The 21,913-nt window shown below is 41.6% G+C and overlaps 1 protein-coding gene across 8 annotated transcripts in view; it reads right to left on the bottom strand.

Moving 5' to 3' along the window:
• Positions 1–21,913, bottom strand: part of PALM2AKAP2 (PALM2 and AKAP2 fusion) — a 510,283-nt gene that overhangs the window by 208,094 nt on the left and 280,276 nt on the right. For 4 of the 8 annotated variants that reach the window (XM_017503361.2, XM_017503359.2, XM_017503360.2 and 1 more), the window contains 4 exons: positions 21,430–21,544; positions 20,201–20,222; positions 13,923–14,024; positions 2,633–3,328 (listed from right to left, as the gene is read on the bottom strand). In XM_017503361.2, the coding sequence (XP_017358850.1) occupies positions 2,633–3,328; positions 13,923–14,024; positions 20,201–20,222; positions 21,430–21,544 (935 nt within the window). The remainder of the gene's footprint in view (positions 1–2,632; positions 3,329–13,922; positions 14,025–20,200; positions 20,223–21,429; positions 21,545–21,913) is intronic. The other 4 variants (XM_017503362.2, XM_037729539.1, XM_037729537.1 and 1 more) reach the window with 3 other exon arrangements.

Raw genomic sequence — 21,913 nt, 5'->3', positions numbered from 1 at the left:
ATAAAGGTAACACATCTTACTTCAAAGTCCATTAAATGATAAGCTTTACTAATAAAAATATAGAGAAACTCAAATTCATATAATTTGCTAATCCGTATTCCCTCATAATAGTAATTAGTGAAGAGAATACAGATAATCATTAATCTTTTAGTTCTCGTGTGTAGTGTTGTAGTGAGACGTGCAGATCATTTTCTTTATGAGTAACTAGTTTACTTATGCAAGGGTAGGTGACTTCAGGGAATTATCTGTCCTGGAAAATTGATTCTGTTTATCAAACAGCAAGCTCAGGGGTTCTACATTCTACCATTCCACTCACTAACTGTGCTTAATTTTTTAAAACTCACACTGAAGAGCTGGAATCCCCAAGGGAGTAAAAAAGATAAGCTATGGTAAACTTTTAGATTGTTTCTTTCTTAAGTAAATCATTAAAATGACAGATTGTCCAAGACATTGAAACTGTTTTCTCCCTCTATGTAAGTAGGTTTATCTCCATGCCATTTTATGTAATGTCTAAATGATGCTTCAGTGACCATGTACTGAGGAAAATGAAGCTGAGAGTAGCAGAATTTATAGGCATCCAAACCAGGTTTCTCAATAAAAGAGCAGTTTTATTCAATTGCAGCTGCTTTGATGAACCTGAGATTTAGAGAGATTTCCCTCAGTTATTCAAAACCAAGCATGGATGGAATCATGCTCAACAGCAGAACTTAGCTCCTTTATTTTTCTCTTTTTTAACTTTTTCTGTTTATGTATAGGCGTAAACATAATGAGTATAATAAAACGACCCATTTTGTGCTCATTAAAATGCAATTATTTCAGGAAATTAACTTTGAAAAGTAAAAACTGGTGTTTTTACCTGTCCTATTGAAGTAAATATAATTTCAAGCCAAGAATTTAAAAAAAAAATAATAGATTTAGAACTGAGCAAGCGAAACAGGTCTATAATAGGTTCTATAATAAAATTCTCTCAAGACTATCTTATTTTTTTCTCATCTACTTTCCACAGAGATTAGACTTGATGTAGTATAGCATATTATGTTTTTTCAAAACTATATTCTATGGGACATAATTTTATGAATAATTCATAACAATGCTATAAATGGGCAAATAAAGTTAAGTCTTATTAAAATCAGTTATATCTTTATTTCATTACTATATTATGGTTATTTTATTAAATTGTTTCACTTTGGTTTTACTATATATGTGGCTTTTTGCTTTGGGGGAATGCTGAGAAGGTATTTCAAAAACTGTTCATTGTGGTCTAGATAAAAAATATTCTTTGCTCTTCTAGGATGTCCAGAAGTTTTTTAAAAAACAACACCCTAAGAAGCTCAGCTATGTGCCACTCAATTAATATTTGTCGAATGAAATTAAGTGCTTAACATTGAGAAGACAGGTCTTTCTTAATTTTTAAAAGTTTTTTAAAGAGTTTTTTTTTTTTTTCTTGAAAGGGCACATAAACCTACAAATTTAAGTTACCTAAAACACTGTCTTTCTCATGGGGACAGAAAGAAAAGAGTACAGATGCAAGGCTTTGTCATCAACTGGGCACGAGATGAACATTATGCATTACAGCACCATCCATGATGAAGTGGGAGCATCATGGCAACCACTGTAGGTCGGAAAGACTGTTTTAGAAATATGGTCACTGCAGAGATACTTCTCAAGATGATCCCCTCATTGAAAATAGATTAGTATGACCAGAAAATATCCATGAAAAAAGAAACAATATAAAAATTTACATTTTTTTTAAAGAGAATAGAAACAAGGCTTGTGAATTTGCCTAAGTTTGGAGATCAATTGCTACTGATGCTTAAAACGATGTTTGTTTCATGTCCTTAGAAATTTTAAAATGGTGCTTCTTATATAAAGGGTTCATAGGTTAAACCATAGAGAGAGACAACCGCTGATGGGCAGTTTATGGAATCAGTCCCTACATTTCAACTGTGACAAGCTCTAGGTTCTTCTACATTGACTTCATTTCAGTTTTAACAGAAAGAAATCCATAGATGCACAATACTGTAATCTGGAAGCTTATGTAAGGCAGCAAAAAGCATCACCCTAGATCGGACAGACATTTTAAATAAGGTCCACTTTTGGCTACACTAGCAACCGGCTAGAGCCAACAGCATTTTGCCACACAAGTTATAAAAACAAAGATCCACAGCAAAGGAGGCAAGTGAGAAACCAGGGACATGGCAGTGTGTGACTACGTTACAGGAACACACTACAAAATGAAACCCCCAGTGCCAATGGGTTCAATTCCAGTCAAGTGAATTAAGGCTACCATATCACTGGCTGATACGAAGAGTCCATTCCAATCGAGCAGGAAGGAAGTGATTCACTCTTGAAGACACAAGGAAAGGTTTAGAGGAAAAGCAAGTTCTTGGAGAGAATGAAGCACACACATGCACGTTGTCTCTCAGGTGAGGAAAAGGAAAAAAAATGAGAGAGATCAAAGCAATCCAACTGCAAGGCAAGGCAGGTGTTTGCTTCCAGTTCACAGTATTGCAGTTAGTGGTACAGTGAGGTCTACGTGAGTGGTGGAGAGTACAGGCTGCCCAGAAGAAAGGAGAAGAAAGAAGTGGTCACATGACAACACAGCATTGACAGCGCTTTTTCTTTTGGGTACCTGGGGCTGGCTCTGTGGCTAGGCTCTCTTCCTTCCCTTCTGGGGATGAGGGCTCTGTGGTATCTGAGATCGGCCTCCCGGACACAAGCTCAGCTGCGTTCCCGTCAATAGTGGACACGTCCGTCACTGTCTTCTCCCTCAATGACTTCTCATCATCTTCATCAATGAGGACCAATTCAGCCTTGATGGTTTCATCATAGCCTAGCACCTTTTTCGTCTCCTCTTCATCCTCGATATTTTGGTAGCCCATAAAAATCATGGTGACTGGCTGATCCAAATTTGCCTCTGGCCCTGCAGTGCTGGGGGCTTGGGCCTGCTGCCCTGGGTTCCCAGAAGAATGGTCTTTCCTAGACTTATGTACCATTTCTAACTTGGCTTCTTTACAGAGCATGTGTTCCTTGGGATGGCTGAGGCTCCCATCTGCAATCACAGTCCTTTCGGACCCATGCCCTCCTCCTAAGCTTGATTGTCCAGCCTTCTGAATAAGCTCTTCTACATCCTTTGCGCTTAATTTGTGCACTCCATTTTCTACTACGGTGCCTCCTGAGTGCACCTCATACACTACTTTGGTACCATCATCATAGACTTTGACTCCTTTCTGATGGACCCCCTCTGGGCCAATGGTAGATGTAGAGAGAATCTTGGTCTCTCCTGTTTGTTTGTCTTTCTCCACATTAATTTCCATGGCGTACACAGCTTGAATGAAAACAAGAGAAAGGAAGTGCATGTTACAACAAAAAAAGCCAGTGAATGGTTAATTGCCAAACAGACAAAAAAAAGGTTTTGTGCCCTTTCTATTCTAACTGCCAAGCATCTTGAGTGTTAGAGTGAGATGCGCACTGTGAACAAAGGTGGTTATATCTGTATTTTAACACAGCAGTTTAAGGTACTGGGAAGACAGATGCATGGTTGCCATATCCCAATGGCACTCATACATTTAAGGAAGATCTGCTAAAACAAGGCCACGAGAGACTTTAGATCTTGGTGTGAAGAATTTCAGAGAGGCTGGCAACATGCAAATTACCTTGATTGAGGGCTTCTCAGACTGACAGACAACTTAAAAACCCTTGGTTAAAATGTGTTCCAGTTCCAAAATTTTAAATAAATAATAAAACCTCTTTCAAGTGTTTTCCCGTTGTCTCTACATTTCCACAAAGGTTTTTGTAGGTGGGACATGGCTATCTTCCACTGTACTATACAACAGAATATTTTCAACAATTGAAAAAGCATGAGAGATTTCATATTAGGTGCCCTGTGAGGACGTCAGTCACTGAGCTAGGTGACTAAAATGAGAACTGGGAAAAGAACAAGACAGAAGTAGCATCACCCTGGGACACTGGAATTTGAAGACAATGATCACAGAAGGCCTCTTTCATCTTCCATGTACAGAGTACCAAGTCCTGCTGCCCATAATGGTGTTCCCACCTGTTGTCTTCTTTTTGTTCCGTTGCTACTACTCAATGTGAGACACTCATTTCCTCTTCCCTAGATTGTTGGAAGAGCTTCCTACCTGGTCTCCCCCTCCCCGTATCCCTGCCCCTCAGTCTTGTATCCTCTCTATTTCATCCCAAATCCTGCTACCAGTGTGCGGTTGCCAAGGCCAGCTCTTTCCTGTCCTATAGACTCTTGTGACACCTCATACTTCCAAATTGGTTTTCTCATAGGCTTCCTGGATGAAAAGAAACTGTGCATCAGGCCCACAGAGCCACCAGGCTCCAGGTGCCCTTTATCTGGATGTGCCACAAAGCCATCAAACTCAGCAGCTTCCAAACTGACTCCAGTTTCTTCTATCAAAACTATTCCCCAGTCTCCATGACAAATAACACCGGCACTGTTAGCTAGTCTCTCAAGCCAGAGGCCTGAGAATCACACCTGACTTCCTTTTTTCTTCCTACCTTCTCACAGCCACTCACTGACAGTAGATAATTCTACTTCAGGTATATCGCCTCCGTCTCCTCACCATCATTTCTATCACCAAAGACTTGATCCAGGCCCTCATCTGCTGTCTGCACAACAGCCTTGTTTTTGATTTTACCTAATGCTTCTGTCTTTTTGCTGTAGTCCAGGAGACTGCAAACTGTGGCCGGAGGGCCACAGACAGCCTGACCCTGTTTCTGTATGGCCAGAGGAGCTCAGAGTAGTTTTACATTTTTAAAGCATTGTTTAAAAAAGAAGAAGAAGAAAGAAGAAGAAGAAGGAGAAGGAGAAGGAAGAAGAAGAAGAAGAAGAAGAAGAAGAGGAGGAGGAGGAGGAGGAGGAGGAGGAGGAAGAAGAAGAAGAAGAAGAAGAGGAGGAGGAAGAAGAGGAAAGAAGAAAGGGAGGAGGAGGAGGAAGGAAGGAGGGAAAGATGGAGAAAGGAAAGAGAAAAGAGAAAGAAAACAATGAATGTGCAACAAAGACTATATGGTCCACAAAGTCTAAAATACTTAAAATCTGGCCATTTGTACAAAAATTTTGCCGACCTCTGCCAGCTTGTGCTCCATCCTGCCCATAGTTACTTGAGTCATAAACCTTCTGTTGGTTCCTTGTGTCTTTAGAGGATAAACACCAAACTTCCCAGCATGGCATATAGTTCCCTTCAGCATGTATCTGCAACCTTCCTTTCTAGCCTTGTCTTGCAGGTCCTCTCGTTCTTTACACATTGTGGCCATAACAACTTCTCACTATTCCCAGGACACTCAACTTCCTCCCATGGCTGCTCGTCCATGTACCTACTGTCCCTCCGCCTAGATAGCCCTCTGTCCCTACTCCAGACTCCTAGAGATCTAGCCCACATGTCTGCTTATCATTGCCTTGAGTCCCTACCTCTTTCTGAATAAGTCCCCAACTATGTTAAGAAGATCCAAACTATCTTTTCAATCATATGTTCTAGTGCTTCTTTTCCCTTTAGCACAATCAAATAACACCATCCCAGACCTAAATATTTCCTGCTTTTGTTAAGATTCCCTTCTCCTGAAATGTCTTTGAGTTTCTACATATCCAAATATGGCCCATTGATTAACACCAAGGTCAACTGCCTCCTCTTCCATAAGCTTTCTTTGATCCTTCCATCTCAAAGGGATCCCTCTCTTTTTAAAATTCTCTCAATACTTTTTCTAAACTCCTCTGAAGGCTCTTAACATGTTCTACTCAGTTGTATAATTATTTGTGGGAATGTTTCATCAGCTTCATAGATTTTTAGGATCTTTGAGGGTTAGTTTCTTGCCCAACATCTATCCATGATGCCCCCTCCCTGTCAGCACCTACCTTAGAGCCATTTGTATAGTAGGTACCCAATATACACATCTGTGAAACAAAGGCTAATCATTCAAGAGTCTAATACAGTTGTTGTAATCTAGTAACAAATATTTCGTGTAATATGACACCAATGAAAAGGTACACACAGTAATTAATGTTTGAACTTGTTTGAAAAAAATAACAGCAATGAGATTGTCCCATCTGCTTACATAGTAAGATACAATCTGTTCCTGGTTAACACTTAACTAAAAAGATTATGAAACAAACTCCCATGTTTGATTTTCAACAGCTCCATTTTGAAAGTTTCACTTGTTCACCATAAAGATCTCAAGTTTTCTCAAGTGACACAATGGGAAGCCAACCAGTATTTGTCATAGAAGTGCATGGGCACACACAATGACTGTGTTTCCAAACAAACATTTATCTCTATTAGTTCCTGATTTCTCACAAAATGTGCCATCAGAGGAGTAGAATGGGCATTTAAAATTTGCATGAACTCCAAAAGGCTGTTCTTAAAATATCATACTTATTTTAAAAAGCACAGTTTGGGATTAAAATATTATATCTTATCACTATTAACACACTCATGGGACATAGTTATAAATAAGGAAAGTAATAATTATTACTAGTTTGTAGATACAATAGCTAATTATTCTGCAAACATTCAGTAATCTGTGAACAAAACCACACATTGGCCTCCAATCAATACAGAATATGGAACAAAATATTTCTATTTTTATATCCGTATGTGATAGGATGAAAATACAAATTATTAACATGGGGATGTTTACAGATGGCCCCTTCCCTCTGCCCATGAATGAGAATGCTGATCATAATTGATCCAATTTTCTCTCATTTTAATCTTTGCCTGTTCTAGAATCAGAGACTGGAAGAAAGGAGAGATGATGATGATAAGTCCTTTGCTGGAAAGGTTAAGTATATTCACACAATACACAGATGAGAAAGAAGGAGTTTAGTGGCAGAGAAAGTAAAAACTGTGTGAAATATGGACAGAGAAGGAGCATTTTGTGGTAGTAAATGATGCTTTAGAGCAGGTGATATGTGGAGGAAAGAAAAGCGACTATGAGAAGTATTGCTTAATGGAGATATAAATTAGGTCCTATTTATTTATTTATTTATTTATTTGAGACAGAGTCTTACTCTATCACTCAGGCTGGAGTGCAGTGGTGTGACCTCAGCTCACTGTAACCTCTGCCTCCCAGGTTCAAGCGATTCTCCTGCCTCATCCTCCCAAGTAGCTGAGATTACAGGCATATGTCACCACACATGGCTAATTTTTGTATTTTAGATGGGGTTTCATTATGTTGACCAGGTGAATCTCAAACTCCTGACCTCAAGGGCTCCACCTGCCTCAGCCTACCAAAGTTCTGGGATTACAGAGGTAAGCTACCACGCCCCGCCAAGGTCCCTTTTAATATACTTCAGGAGAAATAAAGAACAGAATAACTTCTTAATGGTTTTCTGGTGTGCAATTTTCAGCTATATTTCTTTAAATGTGACATGACTCTGGGACTGAACCACATGTGACATAGTTTTATTAGGGTTACATATTTACATTTATATATTGTACACTATTCTTCCAATATTCCTAGAATATGAGCATAGAATATTTTAAGCATTTTAATATAATTTTATAATAAACTTAGATATGTCACAAAATTCATATATATTTTTTTCTAGATAAAACATAAGGCTTCAGAGGAACCACACAATTTTAGCAGGTTCCTTAAGAGTGTGATTCTCCATTCCTTTCTGCATTCACTCTTTCCTCCAGTAAGGGGAACAAAGGCGAACACTTTGAGAAGCTCTGGCTTAACCCAAAGGCAATATCTAGTCTTCATGGATACATATATGAGAATGTTATCTAGGTCTTTTAGAAAGCCATGCAGGAAGTATGAATGTTTAAATGTCATCTTTATGAATAAGCACTTATATTTTGCTTCAGTTCTCAGCCAATAACATTCAAAAGCATGAACTAGAGTGGATATGAGCCAGTAGGAAATTAAGACATTTTCAGTGCAGTGTCTTGTTTTTCATGCACACAATTTAGAAAACTCTTCTACTTCCTACTGCTGCCAAAAGTTTATATCAAAGACTTCTCAAGCTTATCTTGCCTTCATCTGTAACCACAAAGCACAAAGCACACTCTCTAGCCTGCCCTGTCTTCCCTCTACCTTCTCCAAGTCAGAAGTACACTACAATGTGTATAATGATGATGGTCAAAGGGCTTGGTGCCTTTGTTCATCTTATTTAAAATATGAGGAGGGAGTGCTGTTGAGGGTGAGGGCTTTTTGGAGAGCCCTGAAAGAAATCTTGAAACATACATGGACATAGAAAAAAGTATTTGAAGGAAAGCTCTTGAAATTTTCCAGGAGGAAGGATCTGGGGAAGGAGGACAAGAAATAGAAGACAATTCAATGGAAGTTTCATTGATAGGTTGGCTGAAATCTGGAAGTATGTTTTTACTAAATTACATATTTAATTATTGATTTCCAAACCTTATATACTGATGACAATGACATTGGAGTATACAAAGCGTTTTTGCCAGTCCTTTCAAGAAGCCAGTGAGATAGTTGAGTAATATGCTGTTTTTATTAAACAGAATAAGAACCAATGTTGCCAGCTTCTTTAAAGGGATACAGATGAATGACTGCAAGGGTACTTTGATTTTGGACCTCCACATTTGGTTTTATTGGTTCTTGCTTCCCAATAATTCTTTCATCAATAGGGAAACTCCCTGAAGGAGTAGAGACATTCAGTGGAGGCTAAGAATTCCAGTCTCTAGGTTCTGAAAACACCTAGGTGTGGAGTGGAGTGTAGGCTTCTGGGGAAGGCGCCTACATAAAAACCAAAGTGGGAACTTTGAGGAGAAAAGCTATTGCTCTGCAGGGGCCAGAGAGATGGGTCTGAGGAGGAGAGAATGTTTGGTTCTGATTCAAACTTATCCCCCTGGCTCTACCTATGCTCATGTTGCCTGGTGCCTTCACCTTTGACAGACAGAAAGCAACTGGAAGGGCTGTAGGGAGCCTAGAGAAGGGGGAATAAGAGCAAATGACACAAGCAAGGGGGAAGAGAAATGGGCATGAATATATTTGAGAATCAGTCCAAGAGCATACAAAACAAGACTATTCCAGAAGGATGGAAAATTCAATCATTGATTCAGCCTTCTCCTAGTTTAGTTCCTTTGACTCACTGTGGTTCCAAGAGGAGGCACAGGCTGAGAACCCACATCTAAAGTATAAGCACCACATGCTCCACTGTCATTAGTCAAGGAGATAGGAGAGGGAGAAAGATAGGATCTGAATTCCTATCCAGATGACACTCCATTTTGGGGCTTCATTTTCCCATTTGTACAATGTAAGGTATCCAGCTTTGATATTTTATGGTGCTGTGAACAGCCTGTGTGGTTCATGAGTTAGTGATGTGTAAAGTACAGTAGTAGGGAAGTAGACAGATCATAAGTGTCATCCATTGGGGGTCAGGGTCATCTCAGCACAAAAAAACATCCAGTAGCTGGCATTGTACCTGGCATGTGATAGTTAAGCAATGCACATGCTTGACTTGTTGAATGAACATACATACGGGTAGTCTCATCCCTTCAAGCAAGTGATTATACTATACCTATGTGTTCATATATTCTCTTTGGGTTAGAAATATGAAAATGGCTACTGTGATGTCAATGACAATAAAAATGAGGGAATTAATTCAGAATGGGGTCTCCCTTTCATCCCAGAGTGCAATCTCTAACTTCAAAAATATAGTTAGATAGAAAGAATAAGTTCTAATGTTCAATAGCAGAGTAGAGTGACTAAAGCCAACAATAATTTATTGTCTATTTCAAAATAGCTAGAAGATTTTTGAATGTTCCCGACACAAAGAAATGATAAACATTTCAGATGATGGACATCCTAATTACCCTTTTTTGATCATTACACATTGTATGAATGCATCAAAATACCACATGAATGCCATAAATATGTACAATTATTATGTATCAATAAAAAATTGTAACTCCCCCCCAAAGAAGGGTTCAAAAATGTCTTTGAATCAATTGTTTTTCTAAGACACAAAAGTATTAACAAAAATAAGTCAGCAAAGGTATAATGCTGATGGATAATAAAGGCAAGCCAATTTCTTGTGTCTGATTTTGCTTCCATCTTTTTGGTCAAGAAGGAGAGTTTTCAGACTGTAAAGTGCCAGAAAGAAAGTGGCAGAAAGGGAAGTGAAGCCCAGACAAGCAGAGAAGATTAGAAAATGATAAAGCACTAGGGATATAAATGCTCTCAGTACTTTGGGATCAGGGTCCTGGTTCCCTTGTTGAATTTGTCTCAAGAATCTTGAACACCAGGAAAGTCTCTGGAGGCTGACATGCAAAGGTCTGATTTTCAAAAATGAGAATGAGGGGATTCTAAACTACAGAGAAGCAGCTTGACATTATAGCTGGCTAGCTAAATTCTAAAGTTAACCTCCAAATAGCAGAGATGACCAAGAGCCAGCATGAGTTCATCAAGCAGAAACTGTGCAGATTAATCTCATTTTCTTTTTTGTTCAAGGTCTCTAGAAAGAATAGCAAATTGCATTTGAAAAGACCCAGTGTATTTGGATCATCACAAAATCTCTCATATTCCTGTGGATAACATAGAAATGTGTACCTTGGGTATTAAGACAATTATCTTGTTAGTGATTGAATGATGATGCCCTAAAGGTGTCGATTTAGGGTTACCAAGGGCCAAGAGATCTCTAATGGTGTGCCACAGGGCTCTGACTTTGGTTCCAACACGCAACAGTTTTAGCAGTGAAATGATAAAATAATCAAAGACTGCTTTTCAGATTTGAGGGAGTACTAAACTGAGAAGCAAAGTGAGGCCAGGAGGATACCGTGATTGTGAGCTACAATGACCCTAACAATGGAGAAGAGGGTTTTCTACTTTCAAAACGTGTGAAGCCCTTGATTCAAGTGAAATCTGATGCGGAAACACAACATGTAAACACAAGGATGGAGAGACTGCGCGTGTTTGAAATGGGAGGGAATGTCAGAGCCCTGTCAAATCTCATGACATCGCTCCCCTCCCCACCTTCCTGCTGTGGTTCCTCAGTGCCTCCATGAAACGCCCAACATTCTTGAGAGACAATCTAACAGGAAGAAACTTAATAATCATAGCAAATCTACAAAGGACAGAAAAGTACATAGCTTATGTTTATTTTTGTCTTTTGAGATTAAAAAACAAAAGAATTATGTAGGTTCTTCTATGAATGAGCAGGTGAAGTAGTATACGGATAACTAGGGGAAACAGACTGCACATTTCAACTGAAATGATTCAGAAACAACAATTCTATGGACGAAGGGAGCAAGGTTGATCAGTTGTACACATGAAATGACTTTGAGGCCTTTCGAAACTGAAGCTGAAAGACCTTGCTGCCAGCAAAGTCAGCCACGTGGTCTGTGGCATCATGCTCTATTTTGGGGGTGAACAGCCTAGCCCAGAAGGCATCGGGAAGCTCTGAGCTCAACACATCAAGAAGACTAGCAACCAAGTGAAGAGTGTTCAGAAGGGAGGGACAGGGATGGTGGAGGGTGTCTAAAGGCAATCTCATCATCTCAGTGCCAGCTGGAGAGAGCAGGGCTGTGAGCATGAAGGGGATTTAGAGTGAGGATCTGGGAAAAACAGGAAATAATAGACATTTTCTAATACTTGAAAATCACTGGATGTGTTCTGAGTAGCTCCAGGGGGCAGGATAAGGATAAGCAGATGGAAGATGAAGGCAGACAAATGATAGCTCCATCAAAGGAAGAATTTCCCAACAGTCAGAACCAACTAGGAATGGAATGGGCAACTCGAAGGGAGATTAAACTTGGATCACAGAGGTGTGTGGCTGGGGTTTGAGGACCTTTTCACAGGGCTGCTATGTCAAGGATTCAATATTTGGATAAAGGATTGGAATAGATGTCTCCTAATTCTGAAAAGCAATGATTCTAAATAAATTCTCATTTATACAGAGTCCCAAATCTTCCAAACTCCAAACAACCAGGATATTTGTCATACTACTTAGTAATGACAAGTGATATTTGTCAGAATGGCCCTGAGGTTATACAAATTTCCAAAAGGACATTCCTAAAGCAAGATGGACCGTATCTAGGAGAATTCTAGCGAGTACTCTTGGTTGGTAAGCCACACATGCTCTATGTAGTCACTGTTAACCACAATTGATTGTGAATCTGAGCATCCCATTCCCCAAATGGCCTGGACAAAGGAGTTCCTCGTAACAAATACAATTCCTTCCACAGCTCTGCTTATATGTAGTCCCACAGTAGATGCATTTATGCAAATTAACTCTTAACTAATCAACAGAAACACATGTAAACTTACTTTTAAAAAGATTCTGATCATGCTATACTTAAAAAAATTTATTGGCTTTTTAAATCATCATGTTTTGCAGGATCTTCAAAAATAAAGCGAGCTGGGTTGTGGTAATAATGTGTATTCCTACTTACATAGCACTACAATCACATTCATGTGTTACTCTTGAACTTTATACTCTTTGAGAGACTACCCATTCTCTCTCAAAATTATTTCTCATACATTGTCCTACCCTCCCATGAGCTGATCCATATGCTGGATCATATCCCATGTCCTTTGAAGTACAGGAACTTGTGCAGAGGACCTGAGAAGCTGTTTTCCCACAACTATCAGGAACATCAACACCCAAGTCTCTAAGAACCAGCAGGAAGGTGTGTGACTCTTAAACACATTTTACCTACATTGACCTCGGAAGGGCACCCCAGAGTACTTAAAGAGTCCAGTGTGAAAGTGACTGCCAGTGATTCCTTTGAAGCATAACTGCAGGGTGCAGGCTCCAGCTGATCCATCCTGTCACTGCCCAGGAAGATGTAGAACTGGCCCCGGACTGACCAGATACCACTTACGGTTCCATCCATCTCTAGAACTCTGTGAGTTTGTACATAAAAGTAATATACTAAGATTTTTACAGAGATGCCCAGAGGATATTTAAATTAGCTAGTGGACATGACAACTTTGTTAATACTTACTTGCCTTTTTATTTTACTTTTGTACTAAAATAAGGAAGGATTCTTTGCTTCATAAAATATTCAGGTTGGCCTATGTAAAAGATTTCCTGTGGCTTAAACATCCATGATTGTTTTATTTTCTAAAATCTGTTCTATGTGATTTAATTTAAACATACACTTACCTAGAGTATGCAAAGCAGAATCTGACACTCATATTTGAATTCACTCATGTGGTAACTAACCACGCAACCTTGGGCAATTCAATTTTCCATTTAACCGCCAGCCCTCAGCATGTTTCTGGGTAGACCGTAGGGTAGATCATATTGTTTGCATCCTTCCAGTTCTCATTTCTGAGGCATGTTTGCATTAGGCAGAATAAAGCATGGTTTTCCCTGTACTCGATAATCACAAATGTATTATTTTGTAAAATCTCCAATTGTGAGAAATATTAGCAAGAAACATGTGTTTCTTAAATTGCTTCTTTTCCTCCCCAATATATTTCAGTGGCTAAGAAATAACCCCAGAAATGGGAAGACTTAGGAATATATGTGTTTATAATACACAAATAGCTCAATTCCCAAAGGATTCTGTAAAGACACCCATATGCTTTGAAAATATTTCCCACTCAGCTTCCATCATGGATGGCTCTCTCAATTTGTATCATTCCAACACAGAAAACAAAAATCCCTAGAGGCAGAATACAGATTAACTTTGATAATAAACACAGATAAAAGGACCACGAACACCAAAGAAAGACTCCCCCGAAGCTGGAGGTGAAATGCTGTTTGATTTCCTCAAAACTCTTTTCCATCTGGTCCCCAATTACCCATCTGGGGCCGGTCCCTGTCTTGTGTGGCCACTGTGAAGGCTGCATCTGAGGCTGGGCTGAAGGCGAGGTCCCCCATGTAAGGATAGCAGGGCACCCATCTCATTAATAAAGCTCAGTGAAATGCAAGCCCCTTGGACAAGCCTAGCGTCCAAACCAAAGGGCTCCCCAGGACTTACCAGCCGCTCTGCTGGTCCCGTCCTGCCCAGGTGTTGGTTCTGCTGTTCGTGAACAGAGGATTGGCAGGTCGGGAAGCTGGGAGGAAATGTAATTTACTGCATCTGGTAGCAGAGAACAGGGAATACAATTAGTCACAGTGTTCAGAGGCCCAATGGGTTCACTGCCGAGACAGCAGCTTGTCTGCCCTACATAACGGACCGCAGAGGTGGCCACTGAACAGGAGGATCAGGGTAAACAAAGACGAGCATTTGCCCAGTGACTGGTATTCAGCAGAGTAGCTGAGGCAGGAGGGATCCTGGCCAGAGAGCTCAAGCCCCAGGTTGGCTCTACGTATTAGAAGAGTCATCAGAAATCTCTAGATTCTAGGAGGACAATGAGTTTGGGGGCGGGGTAGGGGGAGATCCAGAAATGGGTTTGTGGGAGCCATTATCAACTTGGTGGGATGGACCAAATAGAAAACATCAAACTAGAAATGTACATTTAACTGAAAAACAGACCCATTCCCTGAAATGGAAATAAAACTTTCTGTGCCTGATTATTATGGGGTTCATTCCCTGAAGTGGCAATACTGCTTAATGAGCCTGATTCATTCAAAAGACCAATTTTATATGCATTATGACAAATAAAAAGACTTCAAAATTGATATGTTTCTGATACTGCAGGCTGGCGTTTCAGCCAGAAAGTCCTGAGATTCTAAATGACAACACCTAGTGAGCCCACCATTAGCCCAGTTGCAGGAAATGCTGCTTTGCAAAAGAAGGAGCCCATCACCTCTGTTTGGGCAAATACCTTGACAAGCCTCTTTAAGGAGGTGAGACCTGGAGGGTATGAACATTAGCAGGCATGCCAAGGTATCAGAGGAAAGGAGGAAACCCCTAAGGTGAGACAAGATGAATTTGGGTGCACTCCAGAGAGAAATGGGAAAGCGAAAGCAGAAAGATTCCAGAAAGCTGGGCTCCGTGAGATGTGATTCCTTCTTTGCATCACAACCATATCACAGAATCCTGGAACGTCCATCAGTCATCAATGAGTACATCTAACTGCTTACAGCATGTCTCTACTGAATATCCCACAATCATCTCAAATTCAACATGCACAAAATGGACCTTGTATCTCTGCTCACCTACTGCTTCTCCTATCCTCTATCTTGGCTCACAAGCACCACAGTTCACCTGGGATCATCAGTGGCACCTTTCACTCTTCTTCCTCCTGGTATCCAATCCGTTCCATAGCCTCTGCCTCCTCCACATTTCTCATCACTGTCCCCTCCTCTGCAACCCCACTCACACTGCTTAAGTTCTAGCAGCTTTCTTTTTCATTTGTTGCTTAGTTCAGTTTTAGACCAACCAGACCCTTTGCTGACTTGCAAGTGAGTCTGAACAATCCAGAATGTATTGACATCAGACCATTATGTTCATAGGCAAAAAGGTAGAGTATCTCTAAGAAAATGGATTTTTCCATATCAAACATTTGGAGAGAAGGAATGAGACAGAAAGATTAGGACCGCAGGACTTAGGGTGGAGTGAGGCTCAGGTTGCCTTCCCTCTTGGGTGCCTTACATGTGTTGGAGCTTGGATCCTGGATAAGCAGATGTGGTTGAAGGCCCCTCTCACTGCAAGGAAGGAAACTGAGCCTTTGAGATGGTGGTGGGCTGGGAGCTGGCTGAAAAGCAGCCTGCAGAGACCCTGAAGACGGTTTTGGATTTGAGCCAGGGACTGTGAGTGTAGCCACATGTCTGAAGTTGCACATTATTCTCCATGTTGAACTGCACCTCCATGATTCTTAAACTTAGGTTGCAGACTTTTCTTTCCTTTAACTCCTACTGTGGAAGGCTGTGGGAAGGGTCTGTGCCCCAAACCAGCACAAGGCAGAACTAGAAAGAGCAGCAGCTTGAGGTCAGTGGTCCTGAGAGGGTAGAGGCAGGTGAGTGTCAATGGTCTATGGGAAGAATTAAGCAGCAATCTAGGACTAGAGGTACAGTTTAAGAGAGAAGGGATTTCCAGAACTTCCAAGATTCACTGATAATTTTCAGAAGTCTGTGGAATTGGGATCTTGGTGAATTTGACTTTCTACATTTAAATCAGATGGAAGCTGGAGCCCAAGTGAGATCTCATGGACTGGTTGCATGCGTGTATGCATACCAAACGTTTTTCTCACAGTCACATGTGTGTCTGCATATTGAACATCTTAGCAGAAAAAAAAAAAAAAAAGCCTACTCACAGACAGAGAATTCTCTATCTGAAAGAACATGTGATTCCCAGGGCTCATATCTCAGCCTCCTCCAGAAGACAGTTCCCTGCCAGATGTGAGTGGATGATGAAGTTACCTTTGCCAGATGTTTACTGGCTACAAGTTTGAAGGCTACGGCTCTTGGAGAGTTGGGATACATGGCTTCTGTTAAGAGATAAGGGAATGGGCTAGGCATAGTAGCTCACACTTGTAATCCCAGCACTTTGGGAGGCCGAGGGAAGCAGATCACAGCCCAGCCAACATGGCGAAACCCCGTCTCTACTAAAATGCAAAAAGTAGTTGAACCTGGTGGTGAGTGGTGGTGGTCCCAGCTATTTAGGAGGCTGAGGCAGGAGAATTGCTTGAACCCGGGGTGGGGGGGCAGGTTGCAGTGAGCCAAGATCATGCCACTGCTCTCCAGCCTGGGTGACAGAGCAAGGTCCTGACTCAAGAAAAGAGAGAGAGAGAGAGAAGAGTGGGGAATGGGGCATCAGAAAGAGGACAGAGCAGCCCCTTCACTATATATTAAGTACTAAACCCTAAGGTTATATAGACAGATGTGAGTGGTTTGATAGACCAGCACAAAGGGTAACAAACAGGCCTGCCAAACCTTAATGGGAAAAACTTCTTCAGGTGGCCTCAATCAATAAGCTGCCCACTTCCTGCCGAAGTCAGAATGGTCTATCACTGTTCTCCCCACTGCCAGAGAAGGTGGAAAACAGTCACTTATAGCGTAGAAATTGAAGATGAGTGCTGCTTAATTCTAACCCAGATGAAATGTTTACAGTAGCTAGGGAGAATCTTAACAGCTAAAGCCAGAGAAATGAGACTGATGAAAACACTTCTTAAAACATAACTTAGGCTGGACGCTGTGGCTCACGCCTATAATCCCAGCTACTCAGAAGGCTGAGGCAGGAGAATCACTTGAACCTAGGAGATGGAGGTTGCAGTGAGCTGAGATTGCGCCATTGCACTCCAGCCCGGGTAACAAGAGCGAAACTCCATCTCAGTAAATAAATAAATAAATAAACAAACAAACAACACATAACTTATAGGCAACTGAAGATCGAGGTTTGTCAATAATTGATATGAAGATTTTGATGTGGGAATGGTTTTAAGCCGCCACAGACTGGTATGGGATGGGAGCCTAAGAAGATTAGTTATCTTACAGCAAGAACTGAGATAGGCCCAGGGCAGACATTTTCCTTTGCCTGTTCTGGCCAAGAGTTTTACATCAGCACCCTCCCCAGTGGGTAAAGAACAGAATTAGCACCAGAGATATACTATATGCAATTTATAGATGTACAAGACATTATGCCTAAGACAGTGAAAACAACCCATCCAATAGATGAGGGTTCTGCTATGTAACAACAGTGTGTGTTGGCGGGGAGTTGAGGGAGTATCAGAATGTATACGACCATGAGATTCTACTCAAGAGTTGAATAAGTTGCTCTTCACTGCCCAGGCTATCATGTAGTCAAAAGCTATTGGTGATCCAGGAGTACTGTACCTCTATTTCCTCTGCCATGCATAGGGAGACACACTTAGGGTACCTGAGATGGAGTCATTACACACACAGACACGAGCAGCTATCTCATGGCACATCGTAAGTTGGGATGCTTTTGCTGCTTATCTGCAGTGTCCGTATGGTTATATAATCCTAACTGGACCTGGATTCTGCAGTCTACATGCATCAGAAATTAACTGTGTTTCTTAAGGCATCATTGTTCTATAATAATAATTTGTTAGTATTGTGTAGCAAGTTGGTTGATTCTAAGAGCGTCTTGGCAAGCTGGGTCCTTTGAAATTGGAGAATGAGAATATAAAGAGACATCCCAAAGTCCCTCAACTGGGATGTGCTTCACCACAGTGTGGCTTACACATCAATCACATTCTGGGATGCACATGTTCCCTCCTTCAAACTTCTTTGCTAATAGATGTGGTGTGATAGATAAAGAAGTCACCCAGGCTTGGTGATAACCACAGATGGCAGGAACTATAATCCAGGGTGATAGGTAAGACCACGGAAATTCCTCCCTGGCCCATTTCCCAAGAAGTGGGATTCTAAGACTTTTGCATCCTCATAAGCCTGATCTCACCCATCCTGGAGGACAGAGTGCGAGGGTAACTTTCCCTGCAGGCTCTTTTCAGTTATGATTAGGTTTTTTACCACCTCTATGAACGGCTTAGGTGGATGGATGAAAATAATGGGAAGCAATGCAGAAGAAAATGAAAGAAGTTTGAGGTAAAAATGAAAGAGGTGGTGACAGTTTGTGACGCGGCTGCATTTTTGCTTGTTAACGAGTCATAGAGTATGACAGATCTCCATGCCCCACACAGACTTCTCAGGAACATGACATACAGGCTTGCTCCCTTCCCTAGTTATCAGAGGGATGTCTAGGGAAACTTCTGATTTGAGAAGGAAGGGAAAAAAGAAGTGAAAGCATAAAAGGGCAACACACGCTCTGTGGGTACATGACTATGGGTCAGTGTTCCACACTGCATCCCAGCCTGACATGCTCTGTATTATTGCTAATTGTGTGTCACGTCTCATGTCTTCCCAGACTCAGCAAAGCCTGCCATCTTCCCCATGCTGTACCCACAATTCCCCAACACCACTTTCTCAATCCGTGCCCCACCTGCAAAGCACAGAACAAGTACCCTAACTTGGCCACACCATAGAGTGTTCCTAGAACTATTGTAGGTCCCGCTTTTCCTGGAGTCCTTGTTGGCTTGGACCTGGCTTGGCCTTGCCTACATGCACTCAGAACATGAAGTTTAATATAGTACCTTCCTAAAGACCAAGTGGGGAGACAAAATCCAGGTCTCCTGCCTTTTACTTGCTAGGGGGGAAAGATCACAGTCCTTTTTTTTTTTTTTTTTGTTTTGTGGGGGCAAAGTCAGAACTATCCTTCGTGCAAATACCTTTGACTAATCCAGAAAAACACATTTTAAAACTTTTCCCTGTATGTTTCCATATGGCACTGGGAAAACACCGAAGCCAACTCTTATTCTGGCGCCTGATCTCTTCCTAGTGTAGAGGATGACCTTGTTTGTTTTTGATACAAGAACTCGCTGTCACCCAGGTGGAGTGCACTGGCGTGACCATAGCTCACTACAGCCGTGAACTTCTGGGCTCAAAGGATCCTCCCACATCAGCCTCCCGAAGTGCTGGGATTACATGCCTGAGCCACCAGACCCAGCCCTAGAGTGTGACATTCTAGGAGCCAGGTGAGCAGGCGATATCTGGTCCTTCCACTAAGTCTCTTTATTTTAAAGCAAGTCTAGCTGAGGGACAAATGAAAGTAGGAATCATGGGTTTGCAGCTGAGGTTAGGGAGCAAGGTGAAGGGTGAGAAGTATACAATCTCAAATTCATCCCCACCGTCCAGGTAAGGAGAGGAGAGGAAAGAGGAATGGTAGGGAAGGGAGAGAAGGTAAAAGACCTGTTCTTACCACCAGGAAGCCAGGACCCTGCTCCCACCTTTGTATGCTTTGAACCAACTATCCCGCACAGGGAGGAAAGTTTTGCCCAGCCCTGATTCTACAGAAGAAACTACAGTTCTCTGATCCAAGAGAAAGAAAGAGAGAAAGCAAAGAAAATTCAGAAGCTGTAGAAATATTTTCTAAACACCAGATATTTCCCCCAAATTTCCTAAACTACCACGTGTGTTTCAGCCTGAAGATCTAACCACCAGGACAAATGGGCTCTTTCCTACAAGGTACCTGGTCCTGATGTTAATACTCTTCTTTGCTGGGTACTTTTCAAGAGAGGTCCAAGCAGTGAGCCTTTGGGGCCTAAAAGGAAGTAGAAGAGCCAGGCCAATTTTGTAAGATGAGAAACAGTGAGGCAAGAGACAGTTCCTGAAGAAGAGAGGCAAGGAAGGCATGGAATTGGGACCTCCTCAGTGGCCTGCAACCAGCGCTGCTATTTCTTCTGATGCTTTACAAATCAACACAGCACCTCTTCCTTAAGACCCTGTTAATGAAACCCCCTGAACTGACCAGGATAAAAACACTCATCTAAAGTCGGGGCAGAGAGCACTTACCTCCATCTGTACTGGAGAAACCCTGTGGGAAAAAACACAACAAGGCAGAGCGTTACTCTTCCTGTGGGCGTATAATCCCATCTTTTCCCATCTTTAAAGACTTAACCCGTCTTTCTCCCATGCCCAGGCCCAGAATTTGACTGTGCTGGAAAAATGCAATGATCTCTTTTCTTCTGGACAATTTGTTTAGAATTCCAAAATCACCATTCCCAATTTATACCAAATTTTTCCCAATAGAGACTTATTTCAATTATCTAGCAAAATCCTTGGTCATGTTGGAGAATGAAATCAGAAAATCCCATCCTAAACTGATTTCATTAGATTGCTTTTCTGTCACTTATAGGTATTGCAGAAAGATTTATAAAATGGAGGGAGGGCCGGGAACGGTGGCTCACTCCTGTAATCCCAGCACTTTGGGAGGCCAAGGCAGGTGGATCACCTGAGGTCAGGAGTTCGAGACCAGCCTGGCCAATATGGTAAAACCCTGTCTCTACCAAAAATACAAAAAAAATTAGCCAGGCATGGTGGCGGGCATCTGTCACCCCAGCTACTTGGGAGGCTGAGGCAGAAAAATTGTTTTGAACCTGGGAGGCAGAGGTTGCAGTGAGCTGAGATCTCGCCACTGCACTCCAGCCTGGACAACAAGAGCAAAACTCCATCTCAAAAAAAAAAAATGGAGGGAGGTCCTGAGATGTTTGTTCAGAGTCTACTGGTTTTACGGACTATAGTCTTTGAAACACAGCATCATCTGTTTTTATATACAGTAAAATTTCACGTATTTACACTCTTTGTATTTGGAATTCATGTCCATTTCATAGGGTGTTGTTTCTGGCCTTCTTATAATGAAAAGACTCAAAAAGCAAACTATAATTAAAGTCACAAAGCATGTTTATTCTGCTTAATCAGAATTGGTTTTAGAATTCTAGAGTCCAACAAGAGAAGGCTTTTCAGGCGTGAGGCATATCGGAGATCCGGACAGCAGGTGGGTGAGGTAATCTAATGACCCTTCCCTATGCCTTGCAGCAGGCCAGATGGTCCCACACCCAAAGGCATGCCATGCTCAGCTTCAGGATGGCCCCTAGTCCTCACACATCTGCCCCTCATTTCAAAGAGTTCGTGGCTCGGATTTCTCATCAACGCCAACTGGCCTGTTTCCCAGCTGGTACCATTTTGCTAGGCCTTACTTCTCCACAGAAATAACTTAGAGAAATCATGTTTGTTTTCTTCACCTTCTGAAAGTCCTTGAAGGATTTTTCTGTCTCCTTCAGTTTCTCTAGGATGATTTGCTCTTTGGCAGATATCTGGGACTCTTCACTTTCTAGCGTTTGTATTTCTTGCTCCAGCCTGGAAAACACACAAACAAAGGATAAGTTACTTTATTGTCCTGCCATCCACCGGCAAGAGAGCAGCTCCTTCCTGTTGGACAATTTGTACCTTCCTGGCAGCCTCCGTTTTACATTACGCCGAGGAGCCAGGCCAAGGTTTTACATTACACAGCATCCTGTGTTTCCAGCTCTGCCACTGGGCAGACATTGGTCAAGGGAAATCAACACAGCACTACCTTCACTGGTTCACAGCCACTACTATGCAGTAAGCTTCAATGTCTCCCTGCCAACCCGACGCACGCACACTTTTCTTATTTGGAGGGAGATTATATTCACAGAGCAGAGGACATAACATCAGAAGGAAAATAGCTTCATATTCTCCTAGCCA

Source organism: Cebus imitator, unplaced genomic scaffold, assembly GCF_001604975.1.
Source record: "Cebus imitator isolate Cc_AM_T3 unplaced genomic scaffold, Cebus_imitator-1.0 Scaffold310, whole genome shotgun sequence".
In the NCBI taxonomy this organism is placed as follows: Eukaryota; Metazoa; Chordata; class Mammalia; order Primates; family Cebidae; genus Cebus; species Cebus imitator.
The sequence above is the reverse complement of the archived record's forward strand: the minus strand, read 5'-3'. Positions and strand labels throughout refer to the sequence as shown.